General features: G+C 41.3%; 1 protein-coding gene across 1 annotated transcript; it reads right to left on the bottom strand.

The window, feature by feature from the left end:
* Positions 1-493: 493 nt before the first annotated feature.
* On the bottom strand, positions 494-24,843 carry MLANA (melan-A). The gene is made up of 4 exons (XM_025887916.2): positions 24,767-24,843; positions 20,508-20,604; positions 1,946-2,059; positions 494-682 (listed from the first exon to the last, which is right to left on the bottom strand). Exons 1-4 carry the CDS (start codon positions 24,841-24,843, stop codon positions 614-616), a joined length of 357 nt encoding a protein of 118 aa, XP_025743701.1. The 3' UTR covers positions 494-613.
* Positions 24,844-27,540: the final 2,697 nt, after the last annotated feature.

Raw genomic sequence — 27,540 nt, 5'->3', positions numbered from 1 at the left:
AAATGTAATTAAAACTGTATTATATGTATTACTCAAGATGTAGGATCTCTGCAATGTGTTATTTTAGCATCATGAAATTTTAGAACACAAAGAGACATTACTGACACTTTCCTAATCAGATGAATCTGACTATAATTTGGTAAGTCAATCAGCTCTTCGTCTTAAACCTATAAAGGTATCCTTTGTGAGCACTTCATGGCACAGACTCATCTGCAACAATTCTGCTAAGAGTTCATGTTGGTCAAAAGGTTGCTTCTTCAAAAATCAGAATAGTAGTTAGGTATTAGCCAAATTTCAACTAAAAATAAATTGAATGGTCCCAGAATACACACTTGAACTCTGTCTCAGAAAATAACACCATAAATTTATTAGAATTACTACTAGCACAGATAGTATCAGGCATTACAATGTTTATTGACAAAGTTTTTTCCATTTTAAGATTTCTCATCATTCCCTCAATTAGTATTGCCAGTTGCTCTACTAAGAATTTAACACTAAGCTTATTATTAGAGATGATGTACACTGTTTCTACAGTATTCTGAAGCAGAACATTAGATGTCCATATTAAATTCCAGCAAAAGTGTAAAGGAATTCATTTCATCTCTCAGCATTCTCACGGTGAATAAGGTGGTGGTGACTGTTCTACAGAGAGTTTCTCATAGGCAGGTGGAGCATTGGGAACCTGTGAGAATGAGAAAGGGAGAGTATGGGCTTGGCAACAGTGCATAGGTTTCTGGGAGAGGGGTAAAGTTAGTGGTCAGCATCATATTTATACTACTTCTCTGGACTGAAACTTTTAAGTGCCCACATTTAATTCCCACCCAACAAGATAATCATTGTTAAAGTTCCAAGTGTGTATGTTGAAACATTGGGGGGAGGGGAAGAGTAGAGAAAAATAGAGCCAACCGCCTTCCCCAAATCTCAGAAACTTATTTATACCTTCATTATCCTTGTCAGTAGAAGTCCCAAGCCCTAACTGGTGAATTCTCGAACACCGTTTAAAGCCACTAATATACATTACATTTATACCACATAGATAGATCCTTGTAGTTGTGTCTAAAGGCCAGTGCTATTGTCAATATAGCACAAATGTGTTAGGCCTTCATTTAATGCTCACAACAATTCTAGGAGTATTTTCATTGTTTTCGTGTTACAAGTTGGAAAACTGAGTTACAGGGAAGTCAAGTTACTTGTCCAAGTTCATAAACTTCTCAGTAATTTGGCTCCAGAGTCTGTCCTTTAAACCATTATGATATACTGCATCTGTACCAGTGCTGGCCAATAGAAATAGAGTATAACACATATGTGGTTTTAAAATTTCTAGTAGGTGCATTACAAAAATAAAAAGAAACAGGTAAAATTAATCTTCATTATATAGTTTATTTAATCCCACATATCAAAATATTATTTCAACATGTAATTGATATAAAAATCATTAATGAATTATTTATATTCTTTTCCTCATACCAAGTCTTTGAAATCTGGTATGTATTAGAACATTTTAATTCAAACTACTATGTGCTCAATAGCCACATGTGGCCAGCAGCTACCCTGTTGGACTGAACAGCTTATACAATTAGTCACAGATGCTTTTTTTCTTCCCTTATATATATCTACATTCAGAAAAAGGCAAATATACTAAAAACATAAGACAAAAGTATTGTATCCAGAATCAAGTTCTTCCTTTGGATCTTACATGTAGGGATTTCATCATTGACCCTGGAAAATCTGGGTATGAGAGGACACAATTTAAGAAAATCTCTGCATTTTTTTATTATGATAAAATATACATAACAAAATTTACCATTTTAACCATTTTTAAATGTACAGTTTAGTAGCATCAAGTATTTTCACGTTGCTCTTGCTCTTTAAATTGTAATAATTTTATTCCTTTGAGTTAAAAGCAGCTGTATAATAAACACCAAGATGCAGGATCTCAACCTACCACAGGTTCACAGTTATTCTCTTGAAAAGGCAATTTGCTGTCCCGGTGACCAAACCCCTCAAAAGGACATCTTCCTGTTAAGGTACTTTGAGTGCCAGCATGAATATTTTTATCCTGAAATGTGAAGGCATGAAGGTCAGTGGGTGAGAAAAAAAGAATTAAGTTCAGTAAGAAAAGAGAAGAAAGCTGAAGTTATTTTTAAGAATAGGTTTTAATCTTGGTTCTGCCATTTACCTGTAATGTGTCCTCAGGCTAGTCACTTTACCTCTCTGAATCCTATCTGTAATAATGAAGATAATACCACCTACCTCTCAAGAATTGTAGGAATTAAAACTAAAGATAAAGTACTTAGTACAGTGCCTGACACCCATTAGTTAGTCAATAAATATTTTTGAAGGGAAGGAGAAAAAGAATTAATCTGAACAATGAACCTCAGAGAATGATCTTTTTAAAAGATTTTGTTATCTCTTTGAGAGAGAGTGCATGAAGGGGGTTAGGGACAGAGGGAGAGGGAGAAGCAGATTCTTTCCTGAGCAGGGAGCCTGATGCAGGGCCTGACCCCAGGACCCTGATCTCATGACCTGAGCCAAAGGCAGACACATAACTGACTGAGCTACAAAGGCGCCCCAGAACCTCAGAGAATGATTGCAAGTGGAGGTGATCAAATTAGTGAGGTATCTTAGGGCAAGCATAGGAGAAACTTAGCAACAGAGACACACTGCCTATTTCTGCCTTTTCCATAATGACAACAAAATATTTAAACACTACAAATGCATATGTTGTGGTAGAAATGTTGTGGTTGTAACCTGAGCTTCCAAGTCAAGTTGCAACATAAGTCAATCCAAGGCTGTTATGCACCCTGAGTTATTGTGGGGAGGGGTGGGTGAAAGCTTAGTTTGGTGCTTTGCATAGGTTTAGGGGGTGATATTCTACATCCCTAGAGTGGAATGACAACAGATTGTACAGGACAGAGACACATAGCCTAGTGGGGACTTCAGGAGTTGTCCACCATGGTGAGGTGGAGTATTTCATCACTGATATAGTTTAAAATTGCCGGCATATTGTGATAATAAAAAGACTAACTTTTAGTTTCTTTTATTATTATCGTTAAATTCTCCACAGTGGTGGTTCTCAAACTTTAGCATGCATCAGTATCACCTGAGGGGTTGTTAAACACAGATTGCTGGGCCCACATCCAGAATTTCTGACACAGTAGATCTAGGGTGAGGCCCATAATATGCGTTTCTAACAAGTTCCCAGGTGATACTATCAAAACTGCTGATCCAGGGCCACATGGAGAACCACTGCTCTGCACACAAAGCACCGCCTGCACCTGGGTGATCCAGCTATACTCTGATCCTTAGAAGGACTGGGCAGATAATGCATAGGGCTCAGAGGGGCCAGGTAGGGGCCATAGAAAAGGAGGCAGTATATCTCATCTAAAGGGACAACCACTGTAAAGTTGCCAGTTTTTCCAGATCTTTTGATTTTTTTAAAAAAGAAACTAGAAATCAATATTTTCATGTAAAATGTTACTTTTACACCTAATTGTACCTAGGTTGACACCTAATTCAATTTTTTTAAAAATACAGACCTAAACATACCATTGAGCCAAATCCAGCCAGTAGGACATTAGCAGCACACACTCTGTGGTACCAGCTGAGAGGAGCTGGAACAGGGAGGCTGTGCAGATGCTGAGCAGCTCTTCAGCCTTTTCTGCAGATTGTGACTGATCATTGGGGTTTACTAGGTTGGAAGAGGGCATCAACATAGGTTTCTCAGGGAGAACTGTTTGGAACATCAATGAGGTGAAGCCAGACATGGATTGGACCTGATAACTACACAGTCTGCAGACTGTAAAGAAGTGGTTTTCCTTAACTCTAGTCTGAAATTATTATTGATGCTACCCCCCTGGAAGAATATATGCACAAGGCCCTAATCTTGATATAAGGATGCAGGAAGTTTCTGCGTATCTCCCCAACTCCCAGCAATATACTGCAGGTAAGGTATTTAATGCATTTTCTCCCTTTACCTCAGTTATCACTGTTACTCTTTATCTTATTTATAAATTTCTCACCTGCCATAGGATAGGAGCATGATCTACTCCCCCAGCTCACTGCCAGTTCTCTGCATTTGCATTCAAATTTCAGCATGCATTTTATTTTTATTTTTTTTTAAAGATTTTATTTATTTGAGAGAGAGAGAATGAGAGATAGGAAGCACGAGAGGAAAGAGGGTCAGAGGGAGAAGCAGACCCCTGCTGAGCAGGGAGCCCGATGCGGGACTCGATCCTGGGACTCCAGGATCATGACCTGAGCTGAAAGCAGTCGCTTAACCAACTGAGCCACCCAGGCACCCTTCAGCATGCATTTTAAAAGGCAGCTTCCTGGGTCTCACCTTGAGAGAGGGTCCCAGAATCTGCATTTTAGCAAGAGCTCCAGGAGATTTGAGTACAGGGTCTCCCGACCATGCATTGAGAAACACAACATATGAGAAATGAGTATAAACTGAGCTGTCAGCAGGGAATTCAAAATTCTCCAAGAATCAAAAAGCATTATGTTCTAAACTTCCAAGTGAAAGGATAAAGTTGGTAAACACAAAAATAACTTTAATCCCCTTACAAATCATCTTCCTGCTGAAACAAGTTGCTGCAAAAAGCAGTCTTTCCATTCAAAAGATGTTTTTCAGGGCTAAAGAGAATTGTGAGTCAGTGGAAACATTTTAAGAAATCTTAATTCCAACCAACCTTGCTACCATTCAATGGCCAATGAAAGTGGGAGAGTAAATTTTTCAAAGCTTAAAGCAGATTGCTAAAGGTGGAGTAACTCAGATATCTGAAGCTTGCATTTATTGTCACTTATATCCTTTGGCTTACTAGTATTATTTTTTTAAGTAGGCTCCATACCGAGTGTAGAGCCCAATGTAGGGCTTGAACTCCTGACCCTGAGAATCAAGAGCTGAGCTGAGGTCAAGAGTCGGACACTGAACCAGCTGAGCCACCCAGGCACCCCTATGTCCTTCGGTTTTGAAATCAAAAGAATCCTTCACATTGGGTGTGGAGCCAGATAGATAGATAGATAGATAGATAGATAGATAGATAGATAGATAGATAGAGATAGATAGATAGACAAACAAACAAACAAACAAACAAAACAGAACAAAATAAAATGAAAAAAAATCTCCAAAGACAGGCAGGGAGATAATCATGCAATTAAATGCAGTATTTAGTGCGCTATTGTACAGAATTTTGCATAAATTTCTTAGACTACTGATTCTAACCTAGCTTTTCAGGACATGTGAAAGTCTCAAAACAAAATTTTAATATTAATTTAAAAAATAAATGACAGCATTTTTAGACGCTATGGGAACCAGAGAATTTAAACACAGCTCCATCTCATAAAAATTCCAGAAACTCTGCAAAGCACTGATGTAGACCTAGAGCAATGGAGACATGGTAGGTTGAACTTGAACTTACTTAGCAAAATGTTCACAGTGTCTGAGCTTATGACATTAAAGACTCTCTGTTATGGTTTAATTAAATTTAAGATGAGAGTATTGAAGCAGAAAGGAAAAAAAATCATTATATTTTTGTCTAGTAGCATCAAGCTAGTAGTTGTGGACAGTTAAGAAATGGGTCCAACATACTGAGTTTGTAGAGCTTTTACTCCTTAAAAGACTAAATCATTATGTTTTTGTATACAAACAGAAATAAAAATATAGAAGAAAATATATATTAAATAAAGACATAAATAAAGACTGATATACATCATGTTATATTGCATGTGCCTAGGTGTAGAATAGAACAAATGAGGCTCAGAGAAGTTAAAATCTAAGGTCACCAAGTAAGTCAATGACAGACCATGAGACCAAATCCTGATACCAGGATTTGGGTGGCTGCTATTTGCCAGGCACTGGAGGTACAAAGAAGAGTAAGAAATACTCTGTCCCAGTATATAAATAGGGGAAAGAAAAGGGGTGGAAGAGGCAAAAAGTAAATAACCAATTACAAGGCAATGTTAACTCCATGCTAGAGGCACAAATGGAGTTCTGTGGCAGAGAGCAAAGTCCCTTCCTATCTGTGGGGACAGCCACAGTGAGGTATCATAAGAGCACAAGGTCCATCCCTAAACTCCTAGTCCAAGGCTTTCCTATGGTACTTGATTTGGAATCTTATTCAGACTCAGCAACTTCTCCTTTCCACTAAATGTCAACATACTGGAGGGCTGCTGCTCAGTGGCTGTGTCAGCCCCCAAACTTGCTTTGTCTGTCACAATTTGTATTTGGGACATTGGCAAAATGGGCATTAGGAAAGGGACACACAGGACTGTCCAAGTTTCCTGGCAAGGAGAAGAAGTCAAAGCTATAACTGTCACCTTCTTCTCCTCTTCAGACTGCCAAGCTTCAAACCCCCACCCACACCAACCCTCCCCTCCATCACAGAACCTTTTGTCTAAATTGTTTGTTGAGTGAGAAAGGGGACTTTCCAACATCTTTTGCTAAGATAATTTTTTCCATTATGTATAAACTCAGAAGTTTCAGATGTGTAATAAAAAAAGGAGAGAGGGAAGGAAGGGTGGAGTGAGAAAGAGAGGGAAAGAGAGAGGGAGGGAAAAAGAAAAAGGGGAAAAGGCAGAGAGAAAAATTGCAACTCTTCTTTCATTCCATTGCTCACTATGGAGAATACCTTTGGATGCTTAAGAGCTAAAGTGCTACCTGGCTTTGATGTGAAACCTGTAGTTCTTATAGTTTGGAGACTCAAATGATGTTTCCCATTTGTGGAAGACCTTGATGCCCTAAGACTGGACTGTGTAATTTGTTAGCTTCCTGCTCATTTGGGTAAAGAAGAAAAAATTGGAGAGAGGACAAAAAGATGGTGGAGGAGTAGGGGACCCTATTTCAACTGGTCCCCGGAATTGAGCTGGATATCTACCAGGCCACTCTGAGCACCCACGAAATCAGCCTGAGATGTAAGAAGATCTGGACCTCTACAAACAGAACATCACAGGTGGTTGGTTTCAAGGTATGAAGCAGGGAGCTATGATTCTGCGGGCAGGTATTGGAGGATAAACAGCAGCGGGAAGGTCCCTGGCCATGGGGATCCTACACCGCTGGTGAGCCACAGCCTTGCTCGCTGGGGATGGGGCACAGACTCGCAGACCGGTAGTGGCAGGGAAAGGACTTTAGGGCATCCCCCGGGGCGGAAACCCAGAGCAGCGGGTTCGCGCAGGCGAACTGGGAGTGGCTGGCAGTTTTAGAAGCACAAAGGGCAGAGATGTGCTCCAACCTAGAGGCAGGACTGGGAGCGCTGCAGAGGGGAGCACAACCCAGGATGCTGCATTTATAGTAGCACAGACAGAAATGGTGACAGTGTGGCCTGGAGAGTTCACGGAAGAACAGACTGCAATCTCTCTGACGCAGAGGGTTGGAAACAGTCTCTTCTGCTCTGACTCTCGGAGAAGATGCAGAAAGCCACCAGGGAAAGCCGCCAGAGAACAAAGACCCAAAAAACTTATTCCCACTGAGCCCATCCCCCGCCACAGGGGACAGGGCAATTCTGCCCAAACAGGGTTGCCTGAGTAACAGCACAGGTCCCTCCCCCAGAAGACAGGCTGGGAAAACAAGAGGCCAGGAACCCTAAGGTTCCTAGAAAACAGGTGCATCTTGCTGGGGTTCTGGTCAATAATTTGGACTCTGTACAATCCCTCTACCACCCATCAACAGAATGATAGGAGGAGGAACACCCCAAATAGAAAAGACTCAGAGATTATAACTTATGCCACAGATTTACAAAAGGATGCTGATATAACCAAGATGTCGGACATGGAATTCAAGCTAGCAAATGTGAAGACAGTAGCTAGAATGGAGAAATCAATTAATGGCAACATAGAGTCTCTAAGGGCAGAAATGAAAGCTGAATTGGCAGAACTTAAAAATGCTATCAATGAGATCCAATCCAATCTAGATAATCTAACAGCTAGGGTAAAGGAGGCAGAAGAACAAATAAGCGACCTGGAAGACAATACAATAGATAAAAAAGGAAAAGAAGAGGCCAGGGAAAAACAACTCAGAGTCCATGAAAATAGAATCAGAGAAATAAGTGACACCATGAAGCATTCCAATGTCAGAATAATTGGAATCCCGGAGGGAGTGGAGAGAGAGAGAGGACTAGAGGATATATTTGAGCAAATTGTAGATGAGAACTTCCCTAATCTGGGGAATGAAACAAACATTCGCATCCTAGAGGCAGAGAGGACCCATCCCAAGATCAAGGAAAATAGGCCAACACCCCGGAATGTAATAGTAAAACTCACAAATCTTAGAACTAAGGAAACCATCTTAAGGGCAATTAGGGGGAAGAGATTCCTTACGTCCAGAGGGAGGAACATCAGAATAACATCAGACCTATCCAGACAGAGACCTGGCAAGTCAGAAAGGCTTGGCAAGACATATTCAGGGTACTAAACGAGAAGAACATGCAGCCAAGAATACTTTATCCAGCAAGGCTGTCATTTAGAATGGATGGAGAGATGCAGAGCTTCCCAGACAGGCAGAAACTGAAAGAATATGTGACCACTAAGATGGCCCTGCAAGAAATATTAAGGGGAATTCTAAAAAAGGAGAAAGACCCCGAGAGTGATATACACAGAAATTTACAGGGACGATCTATAAAAACAACGTCTTCACAAGCAACATGATGACAATTAATTCATAGCTTTCAATAATCACTCTCAACGTGAATGGCCTAAATGCTCCCATAAAATGGCACAGGGTTGCAGACTGGATAAAAAGACAGGACCCAGCCATATGCTGCCTACAAGAGACTCATTTTGAACCTAAAGATACATCCAGATTGAAAGTAAAGGTATGGAGATCCATCTTCCATGCCAGCGGACCTCAAAAGAAAGCTGGGGTAGCAATTGTTCTATCAGACAAATTAGATTTTAAACTAAAGTCTGTAGTTAGAGACACAGAAAGACAGAATATCATTCTTAAAGGGTCTATCCAACAAGAAGATCTAACAATTGTAAATATCTATGGCCCCAACATGGGAGCAGCCATCTACATAAGCCAACTGTTAACCAAAATAAAGAGTCATATTGATAACAATATGTTAATTGTAGGAGACCTCAATACTCCACTCTCAGCAATGGACACATCATCTAAGCAGCAAATCAACAAAGAAACAAGAGCTTTGGATGATACACTGGACCAGATGGACCTCATAGATATATACAGAACATTCCACCCTAAAACACCAGAATACTCATTCTTCTCGAGCGCACATGGAACTTTCTCCAGAATAGACCATACTGGGTCACACATCAGGTCTCAACTGATACCAAAAGATTGAGATTATTCCCTGCATATTCTCAGACCACAATGCTTTAAACTGGAACTCAATCACAAGACAAAATTTGGCAGAAATTCAAACACTTGGAAGCTAAAGACCACTCTGCTCAAGAATGTTTGGGTCAACCAGGAAATCAAAGAAGAACTTAAACAATTCATGGAAATCGATGAGAACAAAAACATATTGGTCCAAAACCTATGGGATACAACAAAGGCAGTCCTAAGGGGGAAATACTGAGCCATCCAAGCCTCACTCAAAAAAACAGAAAAATCCCGAATTCAACAACTAACTCTACACCTTAAAGAACTAAAGAAAAAGCAACAAACGATGCCTAAGCCATGCATTAGAAGAGAAATAATTAAAATTAGAGCAGAAATCAATGAATTAGAAACCAGAAATACAGAAGATCCGATCAACGAAACTAGAAGTTGGTTCTTTGAAAGAATTAATAAGATCGATAAACCACTGGCCAGACTTATCCAAAAAGAAAAGAGAAAGGACCCAAATTAATAAAATCATGAATGAAAGGGGAGAGATCATGACTAACACCAAGGAAATAGAAACAATTATTAGAAATTATTATCAACAACTATATGCCAATAAACTGAGCCATCTGGATGAAATGGAGGCCTTCCTGGAAACTATAAGCTGCCAAGACTGAAACAGGAAGAAATTGACAACCTGAATAGGCCAATAACCAGTAACGAGATTGAAGCAGTGATCAAAAACCTCCCAAAAAACAAGAGTCCAGGGCCTGATGGATTCCCTGGGGAATTCTACCAAGCATTCAAAGAAGAAATAATACCTATTCTCCTGAAGCTGTTTCAAAAAATAGAAACAGAAGGAAAACTTCCAAACTCATTCTATGAGGCCAGCATTACCTTAATCCCCAAACCAGGCAAAGACCCCATCAAAAAGGAGAATTTCAGACCGATATCCCTGGTGAATATGGATTCCAAAATCCTCACAAAATCCTAGCTAATAGGATCCAACAATACATTAAAAGGATCATCCACCACAACCAAGTGGGATTTATCCCCGGGATGCAAGGGTGGTTCAACATTCGCAAATCAATCAATGTGACAGAACACATTAATAAGAGGAGAGAGAAGAACAAATGGTCCTCTCAATGCAGAAAAAGCATTTGACAAAATACAACATCCTTTCCTGATTAAAACTCTTTAGAGTATAGGGATAGAGGGAACATTCCTCAAGTTCATAAATTCCATCTATGAGAAACCCACCGTGAATATCATCCTCAATGGGGAAAAGCTGAGAGCCTTTCCCTTAAGATCAGGAACACATCAAGGATGCCCACTCTTGCCACTATTGTTCAACATAGTACTAGAAGTCCTAGCAACAGCAATCAGACAACAAAAAGAAATAAAGGGTATTCAAATTGGTAAAGAAGAAATCAAACTCTCTCTTTTCACAGATGACATGATACTTTATGTGGAAAACCCAAGACTTCACTCCCAAAATACTAGAACTCATACAGCAATTCAGTAATGTGGCAGGATACAAAATCAATGCACAGAAGTCAGTTGCTTTCTTATACACTAACAATGCAACTGTAGAAAGAGAAATTAGAGAAACGATTCCATTTACAATAGCACCAAAAACCATAAGACACCTCGGAATAAACCTAACCAAAGAGGTAAAGGATCTATACTCTAGGAACTACAGAACACTCATGAAAGAAATTGAAGAAGACACAAAAAGATGGAAAGATATTCCATGTTCACAGATTGGAAGAATAAACATTGTTAAAATATCTATGCTACCCAAAGGAATCTACACCTTCAATGCCATCCCGATCAATTCCAATGACATTTTTCAAAGTGCTGGAACAAACAATCCTAAAATTTGTATGGAATCAGAAAAGACACCAAATCACGAAGGAAATGTTGAAAAAGAAAGACAAAGCTGGGGGCATCACGTTGTCCGATTTCAAGCTATATTCCAAAGCTGTGATCACCAAGACAGCATGGTACTGGCACAAAAACAGACATATAGGCCAATGGAACAGAATAGAGTATCCAGATATGGAACCTCAACTCTATGGTCAAATAATCTTTGACAAAGCAGGAAAAAACATGCAATGGAAAAAAGTCTCTTCAATAAATGGTGCTGGGAAAATTGGACAGCCACATACAGAAGAATGAAACTCGACCATTCTCTAACACCATACACAAAGATAAACTCAAAATGGATGAAAGACCTCAATCTGAGACAGGAATCCATCAAAATCCTAGAGAAGAACATAGGCAGTAACCACTTTGACATTGCCCACAGCAACTTCTTTCAAGATACATCTCCAAAAGCTAGTGACACAAAAGGAAAAATGAACTTTTGGGACTTCATCAAGATAAAAAGCTTCTGCACAGCAAACAGTCAACAAAACAAAGAGACAACCCACAGAATGGGAGAAGATATTTGCAAATGACACTACAGATAAAGGGCTGGTATCCACGATCTATAAAGAACTTCTCAAACTCAACATCCAAAAAACAAATAAGTCAAAAAAATGGGCGGAAGGTATGAAAAGACACTTCTCTGAAGAAGACATACAAATGGCTAAGAGACACATGAAAAAAATGTTCATCATCATTAGCCGTCAGGGAAATTCAAATCAAAACTGCATTGAGATACCACCCTACCCCAGTTAGAATGGCAAAAATGGACAGGGAAAGAAACAACAAATGTTGGAGAGGTTGTGGAGAAAGGGGAACCTCTTATGCTGTTGGTGGGAATGCAAGTTGGTACAGCCACTTTGGAAAACAGTGTGGAGGTTCCTTGAAAATTTAAAAATAGAGCTACGCTATGACCCAGCAATTGCACTCCTGGGTATTTACCCCAAAGACACAGATGTAGTGAAAAGAAGGGCCATATGCACCCCAGTGTTCATAGCAGCAATGTCCGCAATAGCCATACTGTGGAAAGAGCCAAGATGCCCTTCAACAGATGAATGGATAAAGAAGATGTGGTCCGTATATACAATGCAATATTACTCAGCCATCAGAAAGGATGAATACCCAACTTTTACATCAACATGGATGGGACTGGAGGAGATTATGCTAAGTGAAATAAATCAAGCAGAGAACGTCAATTATCATATGGCTTCACTTATTTGTGGAACATAAGGAATAGCGTGGAGGACATTAGGAGAAGGGAGGGGAAAATGAAGGGGGCAGGGAATCGGAGGGAGAGATAAACCATGAGAGACTATGGACTCTGAGAAACAAACAGGGTTTTGGGGGGGGGGCATTGCTTAGCCCGGTGATGGGTATTAAGGAGGGCACATACTGCATGGAGCACTGGGTGTTATACGAAAACAGTGGATCGTGGATCACCACATCAAAAACTAATGATGTGGGGTGGGAGCAAGATGGCGGAGGAGTAGGAGACCTAGATTTCGTCTGGTCTCAGGAATTCAGCTGAATAGGGATCAAACCATTCTGAACACCTACGAACTCAACAGGAGATCAAAGAGGAGAGTAGCAACAACTATCTGAACAGAGAAGCGACCACTTACTGGAAGGTAGGACGTGGGGAGAAGTGAATCCGAGGCGATATTCGGGAGGATAGACGGCGGGGGAGGGGCCTCCGCCGGCCGCTTCTGGCAAGTGATAGAGTCGTGGACCACAAAATCGGAACTGTTAGAAGTCGGCTCCGCTGAGGGACGTCGCTGCAGTGGCTAAGCAGGGGGTGGAATCCTCCCGGGACAGTGTGGTCTCAGGACCCTTGGGGTCACAGAAAGACCGGGGGAGCCTGAGTGCGCCAGAGCTCCCAGGTATCGGAGCGGGGAAGCCGGCTGCAGAGACGGAGCTGAGGCGCGGGCTCTCAGCTTGGGGTTGTCATAAACTGTGATCCGCGGCCCAGTCGGGCCACTGCTCCTGCAGCAGGGACCCAACAAGCGGCAGAGCCGGGGAGACTTCCCTTCCTTCCCGGGGAGGAGCGGCGCGGGAGCGCACCGCAGGGATCTGCTGTGTTTGGAGACTCCACACGGGGTCGGGTGCCAGAGATAGCAATGCTCGGTCACAGGCCGGGTGAGCACGGAGTGCGGCCGGAGACCGGGGACAATGGAGTAACTGCTTTCCTCTGGGGGCGCACTGAGGAGCGGGGCCCCGAGTTCTCAGCTCCTCCGGGTGGAGATTGGGAGGCCACCATTTTTGCCCTGGTCCTCCAAGGCTGTACGGAGAGCTTGCAGGGAACAAAAGCTCCTGAGATCAAACCCGAGCAGCTTGCTTAGCCCGGACCGACAAGGGCGGGGCAATTCCGCCTCCGGCAAAGACATTTGGAAACCACAGCAACAGGCCCCTCCCCCAGAAGATCAGCAGGAACAGCCAGCAAGCTAAGACCAAGTTTACCGATCAAGGAGAACGGGAGAACTCCAGCGCTAGGGGAATACTGTACATAGAATTCATGGCTTTTTTTTACCATGATTCATTAGTTCATCAAAGTTAATTTTTGTTAACTGTTTTTTTTTTCTTTTTCCCTTTTTCAACCAACATCTTATCAATCTCTTTTTTAAAAAAAAAACAAAAAACATTTTTTATTTTTCATTTTTAGAGTCATATTTTATCCCTTCATAGTAGTTACCCTTATTTTTGGCATATATATATATAAGTTGTTCTCTCTTTAAAATTTTGAGATACAGTTTCTTCTAACAGATAAAAATATACCCTAAATCACTAGTGTATGGCTCTGTTCTAGTCTCCTGCGTGATCACATTCTCTCCCTTTTTTCTTTTTTTTTTTAATCTTTTTTCTTTTTTCAAACAACTTATTTTATCAAGTCCTTTTATAAAATCTTTTATAATTTTCATCTTTACAGTCATCTTCTATCCCTTCATTGTATCAACCCTTATTTTGTTCATATATGTCTTTCTTCCTTTAAAATTTTAGGAGGCACTTTTTTCTAACAGACCAAAATACGCCCAAAATCTAGTGTGTGGCACTGATCTATGCACTAGCCTGATCATATTTGATCACATTCTGCTTTTCTTGTATTGTTCTGTTTTTGTTTTTATCTTTTTTTTCTTTCTTTTTTCTTTCTTTCCCTTTCTTTTCCCCTGGTTTCAGGTCTTTTCTGATTTGTATAGAGTATATTTGCTGGGGACGTTGTAAACCTGTTAGCATTTTGTTCTCTCATTCATCTATTCTCCTCTGGACAAAATGACAACACGAAAAAAATCACCTCAGCAAAACGAACAAGAGGTAGTACCATCAGCCAGGGACCTACTCAATATGGACATTAGTACGATGTCGGACCTAGAGTTCAGAATCATGACTTTAAGGATACTAGCTGGGCTTGAAAAAAGCGTGGAAGTTATTAGAGAAACACTTTCTGGAGAAATAAAAGAACTAAAATCTAACCAAGTCGAAATCAAAAAGGCTATTGATGAGGTGCAATCAAAAATGGGGGCACTAACTGCTAGGATAAATAAGGCAAAAGAGAGAATCAGTGATATAGAAGACCAAATGATGGAAAATAAAGAGGCTGAGAAAAAGAGAGAGAAACAACTGCAGGATCACGAGGGCAGAATTCGTGAGATAAGTGATACGATAAGACGAACCAATATTAGAATACTTGGGATCCCAGAAGAAGAAGAAAGAGAGAGAGGGGCAGAAGGTTTATTGGAGCAAATAATAGCAGAGAACTTCCCTAATGTGAGGAAGGAAACAGGCATCAAAATCCAGGAGGCACAGAGAACCCCTTTCAAAATCAATAATAATAGGTCAACACCCCGACATCTAATAGTAAAACTTACGAGTCTCAGAGACAAAGAGAAAATCCTGAAAGCAGCTCGGGAGAAGAGATACGTAACCTACAATGGTAAAAATATTAGATTGGCAACAGACCTATCCACAGAGACCTGGCAGGCCAGAAAGGACTGGCAAGATATCTTCAGAGGACTAAACGAGAAAAATATGCAGCCAAGAATACTATATCCAGCTAGGTTGTCATTGAAAATAGAAGGAGAGATAAAAAGCTTCCAGAACAAACAAAAACTAAAGGAATTTGCAAACACGAAACCAGCCCTTCAAGAAATATTGAAAGGGGTCCTCTAAGCAGAGAGAGCCTAAAAGCAGCAAAGATCAGAAAGGAACACAGACAACATACAGTAACAGTCACCTTACAGGCAATACAATGGCACTAAATTCATACCTTTCAATAGTTACCCTGAATGTAAATGGGCTCAATGCCCCAATCAAAAGACACAGGCTATCAGATTGGATTAAAAAACAAGACCCATAGATATGCTGTCTGCAAGACACTCATTTTAGACCCAAAGACACCCCCAGATTGAAAGTGAGGGGGTGGAAAACCATTTACCATGCTAATGGACACCAAAAGAAAGCTGGGGTGGCAATCCTTATATCAGACAAACTAGATTTTAAAACAAAGACTGTAATAAGAGATGAGGAAGGACACTATATCCTACTTAAAGGGTTTATCCAACAAGAAGATCTAACAATTGTAAATATCTATGCCCCAAACATGGGAGCAGCCAATTATATAAGGCAATTAATAACAAAAGCAAAGAAACACATTGACAACAATACAATAATAGTGGAGGACATTAACACCCCCCTGACTGAAATGGACAGATCATCTAAGCAAAAGATCAACAAGGAAATAAAGACTTTATATGACACACTGGACCAAATGGACTCCACAGACATATTCAGAACCACAATGCTTTGAAACTAGAACTCAATCACAAGAGGAAAGTCGGAAAGAACTCAAATACATGGAGGCTAAAGACCATCCTACTAAAGAATGAATGGGTCAACCAGGAAATTAAAGAAGAAGTAAAAAAATTCATGGAAACCAATGAAAATGAAAACACAACTGTCCAAAATCTTTGGGATACAGCAAAGGCAGTCCTGAGAGGAAAGTATATAGCAATACAAGCCTTTCTCAAGAAACAAGAAAGGTCTCAAAAAACCACCTAACCCTACACCTAAAGGAGCTGGAGAAAGAAAAGCAAATAAAGCCTAAACCCAGCAGGAGAAGAGAAATCATAAAGATCAGAGCAGAAATCAATGAACTAGAAACCAAAAGAACAGTAGAACAGATCAACGAAACTAGGAGCTGGTTCTTTGAAAGAATTAACAAGATTGATAAACCCCTGGCCAGACTGATCCAAAAGAAAAGAGAAATGACCCAAATCAACAAAATCATGAATGAAAGAGGAGAGATCACAACCAACACCAAAGAAATACAAACAATTATAAGAACATATTATGAGCAACTCTATGCCAGCAAATTAGATTACCTGGAAGAAATGGATGCATTCCTAGAGATGTATCAACTACCAAAACTGAACCAGGAAGAAATAGAAAACCTGAACAGACCTATAACCACTAAGGAAATTGAAGCAGTCATCAAAAATCTCCCAACAAACAAAAGCCCAGCGCCAGATGGCTTCCCAGGGGAATTCTATCAGACATTTAAAGAAGAATTAATACCTATTCTCCTGAAACTGTTCCAAAAAATAGAAATGGAAGGAAAACTTCCAAATTCATTTTATGAGGCCACCATTACCTTGATCCCAAAACCAGACAAAGATCCCATCAAAAAGGAGAATTACAGACCTATATCCTTGATGAACATGGATGCAAAAATTCTCACCAAAATACTAGCCAATAGGATCCAACAGTACATTAAAAGGATTATTCACCACGACCAAGTGGGATTTATCCCTGGGCTGCAAGGCTGGTTCAACATCCGCAAATCAATCAACGTCATACAATACATTAACAAAAGAAAGAATAAGAATCATATGATCCTCTCAAGAGATGCAGAAAAAGCATTTGACAAAGTACAGCATCCTTTCTTGATCAAAACTCTTCAGAGTATAGGGATAGAGGGTACATACTTCAATATCATAAAAGCCATCTACGAAAAACCTACAGTGAATATCATTCTCAATGGGGAAAAGCTGAGAGCTTTTCCTCTAAGGTCAGGAACACGGCAGGGATGTCCACTCTCACCACTGCTATTCAACATAGTATTAGAAGTCCTAGCCACAGCAATCAGACAACAAAAAGAAATCAAAGGCATCCAAATCGGCAAAGAGGAAGTCAAACTCTCACTCTTTGCAGATGATATGATACTTTATGTGGAAAACCCAAAAGACTCCACCCCAAAACTGCTAGAACTCATACAGGAATTCAGTCAAGTAGCAGGCTATAAAATCAATGCACAGAAATCAGTGGTGTTCCTATACACCAACAACAAGACAGAAGAGAGACAAATCAAGGAGTTGATCCCATTGCACCCAAAACCATAAGATACCTAGGAATAAATTTAACTAAAGAGGCAAAGGATCTGTACTCAGAAAACTATAAAATACTCAGGAAAGAAATTGAAGAAGACACAAAGAAATGGAAAAACGTTCCATGCTCATGGATTGGGAGAACCAACATTGTAAAGATGTCAATGCTACCTAGAGCAATCTACACATTCAATGCAATCCCCATCAAAATAGCATCCACTTGTTTCAAAGAAATGGAACAAATAATCCTAAAATTTGTATGGAACCAGAAGAGACCCCGAATAGCCAGAGGAATATTGAAAAAGAAAAGCAAAGCTGGCGGCATCACAATTCCGGACTTCCAGCTCTATTACAAAGCTGTCATCATCAAGACAGTATGGTACTGGCACAAAAACAGACACATAGATCAATGGAACAGAATCGAGAGCCCAGAAATGGACCCTCAACTCTATGGTCAACTTATCTTTGACAAAGCAGGAAAGAATGTCCAATGGCAAAAAGACAGTCTCTTCAACAAATGGTGTTGGGAAAATTGGACAGCCACATGCAGAAGAATGAAACTGGATCATTTCCTTACACCACACACAAAAATAGACTCCAAATGGTTGAAAGACCTAAACGTGAGACAGGAGTCCATCAAAATCCTAAAGGAGAACACAGGTAACAACCTCTTCGACCTCAGCCACAGCAACTTCTTCCTAGTAACATCACCAAAGGCACGGGAAGCCAGGGCAAAAATGAACTATTGGGATTTCATCAAGATAAAAAGCTTTTGCACAGCAAAAGAAACAGTCCACAAAACCAAAAGACAACCGACAGAATGGGAGAAAATATTTGCAAATGACATATCAGATAAAGGGCTAGTATCCAAAATCTATAAAGAACTTATCAAACTCAACACCCAAAGAACAAATAATCCAATCAAGAAATGGGCAGAAGACATGAACAGACATTTTTCCAAAGAAGACATCCAAATGGCCAACAGGCACATGAAAAAGTGCTCAACATCGCTCGGCATCAGGGAAATCCAAATCAAAACCTCAATGAGATACCACCTCACACCCGTCGGAATGGCTTAAATTAACAAGTTAGGGAACAACAGATGTTGGCGGGGATGTGGAGAAAGGGGAACCCTCCTACACTGTTGGTGGGAATGCAAGCTGGTGCAACCCCTCTGGAAAACAGTATAGAGGTTCCTCAAACAGTTGAAATTAGAGCTACCATTCGATCCAGCAATTGCACTACTGGGTATTTACCCCAAAGATACAAATGTAGGGACCCGGAGGGGTACGTGCACCCCAATGTTTATAGCAGCAATGTCCACAATAGCCAAACTGTGGAAAGAGCCAAGATGTGCATCGACAGATGAATGGATAAAGAAGATGTGGTACATATACACAATGGAATATTATGCAGCCATCAAAAGGAATGAGATCTTGCCATTTGCAATGACGTGGATGGAACTGGAGGGTGTTATGCTTAGTGAAATAAGTCAATCAGAGAAAGACATGTATCATATGACCTCACTGATATGAGGAATTCTTAATCTCAGGAACAAACTGAGGGTTGCTGGAGTGGTCGGGGGTGGGAGGGATGGGGTGGCTGGGTGATAGACATTGGGGAGGGTATGTGCTACGGTGAGCGCTGTGAATTGTGTAAGACTGTTTAATCATAGATCTGTACTTCTGAAACAAATAACGCAACATATTTTAAGAAAAAAGAAAAAGAAGAAGATAGCAGGAGAGGAAGAATGAAGGGGAGTAAGTCAGAGGGGGAGACGAACCAGGAGAGATGATGGACTCTGAAAAACAAACTGAGGTTTCTAGAGGGGAGGAGGGTAGGGGGATGGGTTAGCCTGGTGATGGGTATTGGGGAGGGCGCGTTCTGCATGGAGCGCTGGGTGTTGTGAACAGACGGTGAATCATGGAACAATGCACCAAAACAAATGATGTAATATATGGTGATTAACATAACAATAAAAAAATAAAAAAAAACTAATGATGTATTGTATGGTGACTAACATAACATAATAAAATTAAAAAAAAAAAGGAGAGAGGGAAACAAACCATAAGAGACTCTTAATGACAGAGAACAAACTGAGGGTTGATGGAGAAAGTTGGGTGGGGAATGGTCTAGATGGTTAATGGGCATTAAGGAGGACATTTGTGATGAGCACTGGGTGTCGTATGTAAGTGATGAATCACTGAATTCTAAAGCCAATGTTGCATTGTATGTTAACTAACTAGAATTTAAATATAAATAAATAAATAAATAAATAAATAAATAAATAAATAAAAAGAAGAAGAAAAAATTCTGTCAAAACCATATTGTATTGGCCATCAAAAGAGAATGGAACCTCTTAAAAACCCAGCGGTCGTTTGTGCTGCTGAGGGGTGGATGTTTTCCTCATTGTAATGATGGCTGGGTGGGCCCTATGTATGCCAAATTGCTTGGTATAATAGAGTTAGAACTTGGAACTCCCAAGGAACCTGGGAGGAAAGGGGTAAGGCAGCAAGGTGAGATAAGCAGGCCACTAAATGGAGGAACAGAACCATTGGGAATTCCCAGGAGGATTGGTAAGACCTGGAGCATCTTACATGCTGCTGTTTGCTGTGCAAAGAGGATCAGGACCCCTGCCCCTGTACCCCACAAATTATTAGTGCTCAGCTACACACATAGTCAAGCACTCAAGTTTGCTGTGAGTGGAACCAAAGAGACGGGCCAAGTTTCTGGTTGAGGTTCATGCCAAGGCAGAAGCAAAGGAAGAGCTGCAAGAAGTACAAAGTAGAGAAAAACTAATCAGAACCAGAAATGGGAGCTAAAGGTGATCATAAGAATGTTATCCCACTCCCTAGAAATTCAGAGGAAGAAGGGCAAGGGGGTCCTGGATCTGGAGGGATCCCAACAGTGGAAATTTTACTGACCCTCAAGCTTCTGTATCCACTTCGTCTTCTACAATACCAACAGCCAATGAGCAGCAAAATTCCCAGGATCACCATCAGGATGCCAATCCCTGCAGCCCTGGCCCAAGAAATAGACAAATCCATCTGGGTACAGAAACCTTGTTCTAGATTGTGAAGAAACATGCATCAATCTTCAATCTTCACAGGGACTTTGACAGCCCAAAGCCACACATCCCATTCCCCAAGTAGTTTTCCACCCCACCCTCCACCACACTGACCACACACCAGGCCTCCAGCACCTATATCCAGGGACAGGAGCTTCTTTAGGATCCTCACAGGTGTGTGCCCACACAAGTAGTGCTAACTGGCATGGCCTAAGCACCCAAGTTCTAGGCACAAGAGGTGCACTAGCAACTGACCCGTATGTGAACAATGTATTTACAGAGACTGAGTTATCTTGTCTTTTCATCAGGGCTAGTTTAAAATATTTTCCCCAACTATCAGTCCATAAAAAGGATTAATAATTAACTTTGACTTAAGATCTACTCTAAGCTGGGTGCCATGTTGAACATTCTACATGAATTAGATTATTTAATTCTCACAACCCTGTAAAGTAGGCACCACTTATCATCCCCATTTCACAGATGAGGAAATAGATTCAGATGTTAAGTGCCTTCCCAATGGGCATACAGAGGTAGCAAAAGATGGAGCCAGGATTTGAACTTGAGTTAGTCTCATTTGTGTTTGTGTCCTCTGTCTGAAACTCGCCCCTTCACTCCTTGCCCATGACTAATATATCATGTTTAAAGACTCAGCATTACCCCTCCCAGGATGATGGCAACCCATTCTGGCTTCTCTCAGTGGTAATCGGCAGTGTGCTTACCTGTCTCTTTTAGGAAAGGAGCTCCCAAATGAGATTTTTGGTTCTGGGTTTGGTTTTTAATTTGTGTCCTCAATGCCTAGAAAAGGTCAGGCATACTGGGTGTTTCAAAAAATATTTCTTGAAGATGGATGGATGGATGAATGGACAGTTGGATGGATGGCCAAACATATTAATAAAAAATGAACAAACTGCAAAATGAATGAGCCATTTAATGTCTTCTTTAAAATAACTATTTATAAATGTGTGGATTTGGGGCATGATGCTAGCCCCAACATCATTATTTTTTTCCATTTGCAGTTGGAACTGAAGATCTGAAATACCATCTTTAAAGATGCATCCTTCCTTGTCCTAACAGCTTAATTCTCTGTTACTTTTGCCTCTTGTGGGTCATTGACATTCCAGTGAAAATGAGAGGATCCACAACTTTCCACAGAGCAGGTTTTGTTTGGGGATGGAGAAAAGGTAATGAAGAGAAGGAGAGAACATGTAAAGCAGCCACCAAGGGCTTAGAGCTGGGGCATTCCGACTGAAGGAGTGGAAGTAGGGCTTGTGGGATTTAGAGATCTCCAAGACTATAACTATTGCGTGGGGATTTCATGTTGGTGAAATCAATCCTCTGAGGTTGATATGATGTTCATGTCACAGCCTAGCTCTTGGGACATGTGTCTCATATTTACATTCAACTAGGCAAGCTTCTCTCCTCTCAGTCCTCTGCTTGCTCCAGGAATCCAGTTCAGGATCACCAAGGACCAAACCAGATGGGTCAGTCCTTCCTGCTTACTCTGTTATCACCTGAGTGATCTGGAAAAGATATTTCAGAATGGAGCCGGGGATAGAGCCCTGAGGATGCTGAGATAAGAGACCTGCTCTCTCCAGCCTGCTTGACTGCCAAGTCAGAGATGCCACCTGACATTTGGAGTCAGAGACTGCAGATATTCAGTAAGCACCTCCCAACTGTCCAGGCATGAACTATTAAAAGATATAGCACTGGGGCTCAGCCCTGGGGAAAACTGTCTGAGCTGAACCTAGAGCAAAGCTGTAGCATCACTGAGACTGGTCTGCTCCTCAGCAGCAGGATGCAAGCTGGACATCTAAGCCAGCCTTTTGAGCCCTGTGTCCAGTGGCCCATGGGAATGATTAGTTACCACAAAGGCCCTGGAAATAGCTGCACTTTCCCTGTATAACACTATCAATTAGCTAACATCTGCCTGATTTTCCACATCACAGCTTGATCAAAGTGGAGAGTGCTGTGACTTGCTAAAGAAGGGCTCTGCAGAGCTGGGTGATTTATAGGAGATTGAGAAGCAGAAGGTGAATCAAGATATAGCTGAGGTTTCTCCTGGAGAGATCTTTGCCTTATACCACCTACCTGACCACCTCCCTCTCAAGGCAGCTCAGGCATCAAGTCTATCCTGTCCATCTCTAAACGGGATGGATGAGAGTGCTGGATAAAGACTCTGACCTAATTATGCAGTTCAGTCCACCCACTTTGTGGATCATGAAGCTGAGACCTACCAAGACTCATCAACATCACCCCCACCTTAGCAGCTACTCTGTAATTCATTGAGCACTGATTTGTGCCAAGCATTGTGCCAAGCACACCACATAAAGGCTTTTATTTCATCCTCACAATAATCCTCTGAGGTTGATATGATGTTCATGTCACAGCTGGTATCCCCATGATTTTAAGCTGGTAAAATATCCAAGGCTGTACAACTAGTAAGTGGCAGAACCAGCATTCACAGTGACTAGCCTAAGATACTCAACCAGTGCCTTTCCTGCTATGTCATCCTTTCCTGAACTGAAGCTGTCACAAGGAGCATTCAGTGGGCTCTTGTGACTGAAGGCAGCTGATTCAATTCCTAGAATGCTTGTGCTTCAATTTCACCCACCAAGTCTGTTCATCCCCTTGGACATCTTGACACAGACAGAGCTCTGTTCCAGTTTTTTATGCACAGTCACATTGCATTCACACATGTACCCAGTGACTGATAGAGGGGAAAATATCAGGATATGGCCAGGCACACCAAAAGAACCCACTACCCAGCTGGGCAGGACTCTCCAGAGTGTCACCAAATGCCTCCTGCAGCAGAGTCACCTGAGATGCATGTTAAAGTGCAGACTCTGAGCCCCACCCCCAGACCTACCAAATCAGCCTCTCTGGAAGCAAGGCCTGGGAAACTGCATTTTACAAGCTCCATGAGTGACTTATGTCCTCTTGACTGAGAGAACCTCTCAACCTCTTTTTACTGAGGTTTCACAGAGACACAGTTTGTTGAATCATCATAAAGAAGCTGAAACATCCTACCTAATATCATGTGTACCCTAAACATACCCCAAAGAGTATATTTTTGCTCCTCGGACATTTTTTCAGAAGATCTCCCGATCCCCATTCCCAACTGACCATTCAGGGATGTTAGAAAATCCCAGTAGGGTCTTCTGAGGAAATGCTCCCCGCCTAAATTCTTCCTCAGTGCCTTTAATGGGTTCTACATCTTGCTTGCCCCTGCTAGTTCACTCTAGTAAAGATTTTTCAATAGTTCCTTCCCAAGGGAGAGCAAGTTTGCAGGAAGTTCTGACTAGAACACTTAAGACATGGTCCAATAAAAACCTGGTACCTCGTTTGTTCCACTGGAGTCTCCACCCAGAGGGTGGAACCAGATTTAGAGCACCACACTCTTGGGTACTCTAGTACATACAGAGTGTGTCCCAGCAACCTATCATCCCATTACAGAACTTACATTTGCTAAAATTATTCTTGAGCCTAATTCTGCACTATACTGTAAGATTTTTTCAAAGATAGGGATGGCATCTCAGACTGACTATACATTGCTTAGCACTTAAAAATGCTGAATCATATAACTACTTATTTAAAATTAATTCATTCTATTAAACACCTTTCCTTAGGATAAAATTATGGTGCAGAAGTTATGACCAACATCTTCACCCTGGGGTCAGTCTGCAGGTGGAGTTGCACATACCTGCCCTACATTCTCACTAGCTCTTTGGCAACTCACCTTTGTTCTGTCTGCAAACCATCTCCAGCAGCCTGAGTGGAGTAGACAGAACAAGGCTTGAAGAAAGAGTCATTTTGTTCCAGACAGATGTTTTCTAGCTGGGGAACCTATAGCAAATGCCTAATAACTGAGAATACAGACAAAAAAAAAAAAAAGCCAAGATCCAACTTATTATCATTCCTATCTCCTTGCTATATGGCTTCAGAAGACTGAGCCCCTTGTAGGACCATGGGGTCCCCTCACCACATTGCCAGGGATTTTACTTTCTGGAGAAATTAACACTAGAGAGACTTACTGACAAGCATGTGCTTGTGGAAAGCATCAGGCTGTGTCATCAAACGGCAAACTGAAAACCCCACTGGGTTCAGTTTTGAACTTACTCTTCAGCTGTGATGTAGGAGTGGTTGTGCCCCTTCTTGGGGTAACCAAGGATGAAGTGAGCCTCTTCTCTTGGCATCTTGTGGGGACAGGCCACAGGGCACCTAATAGCAGGGGCACACAGGCATCATTTAACACATTCAGAACATCCTCACTCAGCATTTCATAAAAAGCCACAAAGACATTCGCTCCAGGTGAACATTAATGATAGCTGGGACCCTCTGGTTTCTCTCTGTGAAAGGATTTGTACTTGCTTTTTTCATTGATATCAAGTGGAAATTGCTCAGTTTTCTAACTGCTTCCACCAACTGAAAATTAATTTCAAAGAAGAAACTACAAACAAAAGCAAAAAACTTTGAAATTGAGTTATTATTGGGGGAGTGCTCTTCATTTGCTTTCAATTTGACTCTATACCACAAACACAGAGAAACAAAATACATTTTTTAAAGATGACATTTTATTACTATTATTATTATTATTAATATTATTTTTAGAGAGGTGGGGGAGAGGAGCAGAGGGAGAGGGAGAGCGAGAATTTTAAGCAGGCTCCATGCCCAGCATGGAGCCTAATGTGGGGCTTGACCTCACCACCCTGAGACCATAACCTGAGCTGAAATCAAGAATCAGATGCTTAACTGAGCCACCCAGGTACCCCCATAAAATGCATTTTTATTCATTCCTTACTTTCTCTGGCACAAGACTGGTTAATAAAAGGAATTTCTCTCCAAAGATATTAATTTGATATCAATCTTTGGCCATATAGACAGTTAGATAACATATGAGTATGTGGCTGAGCACAGCATCCTCCAAGTCCACCTTCCAACAAAGGAAATGCCTGGGCTTGTCCATGTTCATTCACCCTACTCAAAACAAGATGAGGACTCCATAACCTGACTTTGTCTAATGATTTGTTTTCCCTCCCACTGAAATAAATTTTTGTTTCTCCCTCATTCAAGTCTCATGAATAGGGCTCATGATCAGTACCTGATCCCAAACCAAGAGAAGCAGTCTTTCAAGTGACAGGAGAATACACAAGCAGAATCACAAGCAGGATGCAGCCTGAATAACTGCTTTTCCTTGTTCTCTGCTTTTCTTCTTGGCAGTCTAGGAACAGGATTTAGGAGGAGACTTCATGAGCCCTCAGCAGCTGGAGACTTACAGTGAGGAGAAATTTTGCCGACAGTCAAGTATCAGGAAGCAATGAGGGAGGGCAGAGGAGCCCACCAGAATCCCCCAAAACCTGTTTTCTTGGACAACAACAATGGGCGAGAAGGCCATGCTCTTACCTTTCTGGATGGGACTGTTCTGTCTGCTGGCTGGCCCTGTGTGTGAAGATTGCTTCTCTGGCTCTTAATCTTTTAAATTGCTTTTCCTTGTCTCCAGTCCCATGTTAGTCATGAGTTTGGATTTCTGACAGGGTCATCTGTGATTACTTAATTGGCATGAAAGAAACCACCTTCATTCCTCTCCTCAAAAAGTCATTGTTCATTGTGGCCTCTGTTTTCCCCAATCTCAGGATTTCCTCCCTGGGAAGGCATTTATTTTAAATATTGGTCCCTCCTCCATAGGATAGCCAGATAAAATATAGCAAGCCAAGTTACTTTTTTAAATTTTTTTTTAAGATTTTATTTATTTGCGAGAGAGAGAATGAGAGTCAGAGAGCATGAGAGGGAGGAGGGTCAGAGGGAGAAGCAGACTCCCTGCTGAGAAGGGAGCCCGATGTGGGACTCGATCCCAGGACTCCAGGATCATGACCTGAGCCGAAGGCAGTTGCTTAACCAACTGAGCCACCCAGGCGCCCCAAGCCCAGTTATTTTTGATTTCAGATAAACAATGAATACTTTTTAGTAAAACTACATCCCCTGCAATATATTTTAGTATAATTATGTCCAGCTTACTAGATGGGACATATTTTTATTAAAAAAATTATTTGTGAGATAGCTGGGTGGCTCAATCAGTTAAGCATCTGCTTTCAGCTTAGGTCATGACCTCAGAACTTTGAGATCAAGCCCTGTGTTGGGCTTCCTGCTCAGCAGGAAGTCTGCTTCTCCCTCTCCTTATGTGCCTCCCCACCCCCTGCTCATGCTCTCTCTTGCTCTCAAATAAATAAAATTCTTTTTAAAAAAAAATGTTTGTATTTTATCTGAAATTCAAATGTAACTGGGCACCTATATATACCCTCCCTCATCCCCACCTCAAAGAGTTAAAGAGCCTTTAGTCTCAGACCTGGAGACCATCTAGTCCCACCCTCTCCTGATCAAAAAGAGGAAATAGAAGATCCCTAAAGCCTCCTAAAAACTTCCTAATGTTAGGATTGATTTGGACAATTAGGTAGTCAGGGCCAGGGTCCCCAACAAGAAAATATGGAGTCAGGACAGCTAAAATAAAATAGCACTGACAGCCTGTTTTGCAGCTTACGACCACACTGCCATTTTGCTTTGCAACCTTCACAGAAATGACTTCTGCAAAACATCCTAAAATAAGACAACCACAAAAACATTTGTCAATATCACGGGCAAAGGGCAGTTAAGACCTAAGCCCCCAGATATCAGGGGGGAAAAAAAAGAAGATCGTCATCATGCGGAGATTCACCTAATAGTTGACAGATACGTGACCAAAGCTCTGATTGGCATTATTCTGCACACCCTGATTGCTTAAGAAAGTTCTGCAAAAGAGCTCATAATAACCCCTAAACTTAGAAACTCCAGGGGCAACCCACTCAGGTCCCCTTCCCTCTCTGGAAGCTTTATTCTCTTGCTCAATATACTTTGCTTTG

This window comes from Callorhinus ursinus, unplaced genomic scaffold, assembly GCF_003265705.2.
Source record: "Callorhinus ursinus isolate GAN/ISIS: 27379988/994484 unplaced genomic scaffold, GSC_fseal_2.0 scaffold39, whole genome shotgun sequence".
Lineage (NCBI taxonomy): Eukaryota > Metazoa > Chordata > Mammalia > Carnivora > Otariidae > Callorhinus > Callorhinus ursinus.
This window is presented reverse-complemented; position numbering and strand designations above follow the sequence as displayed.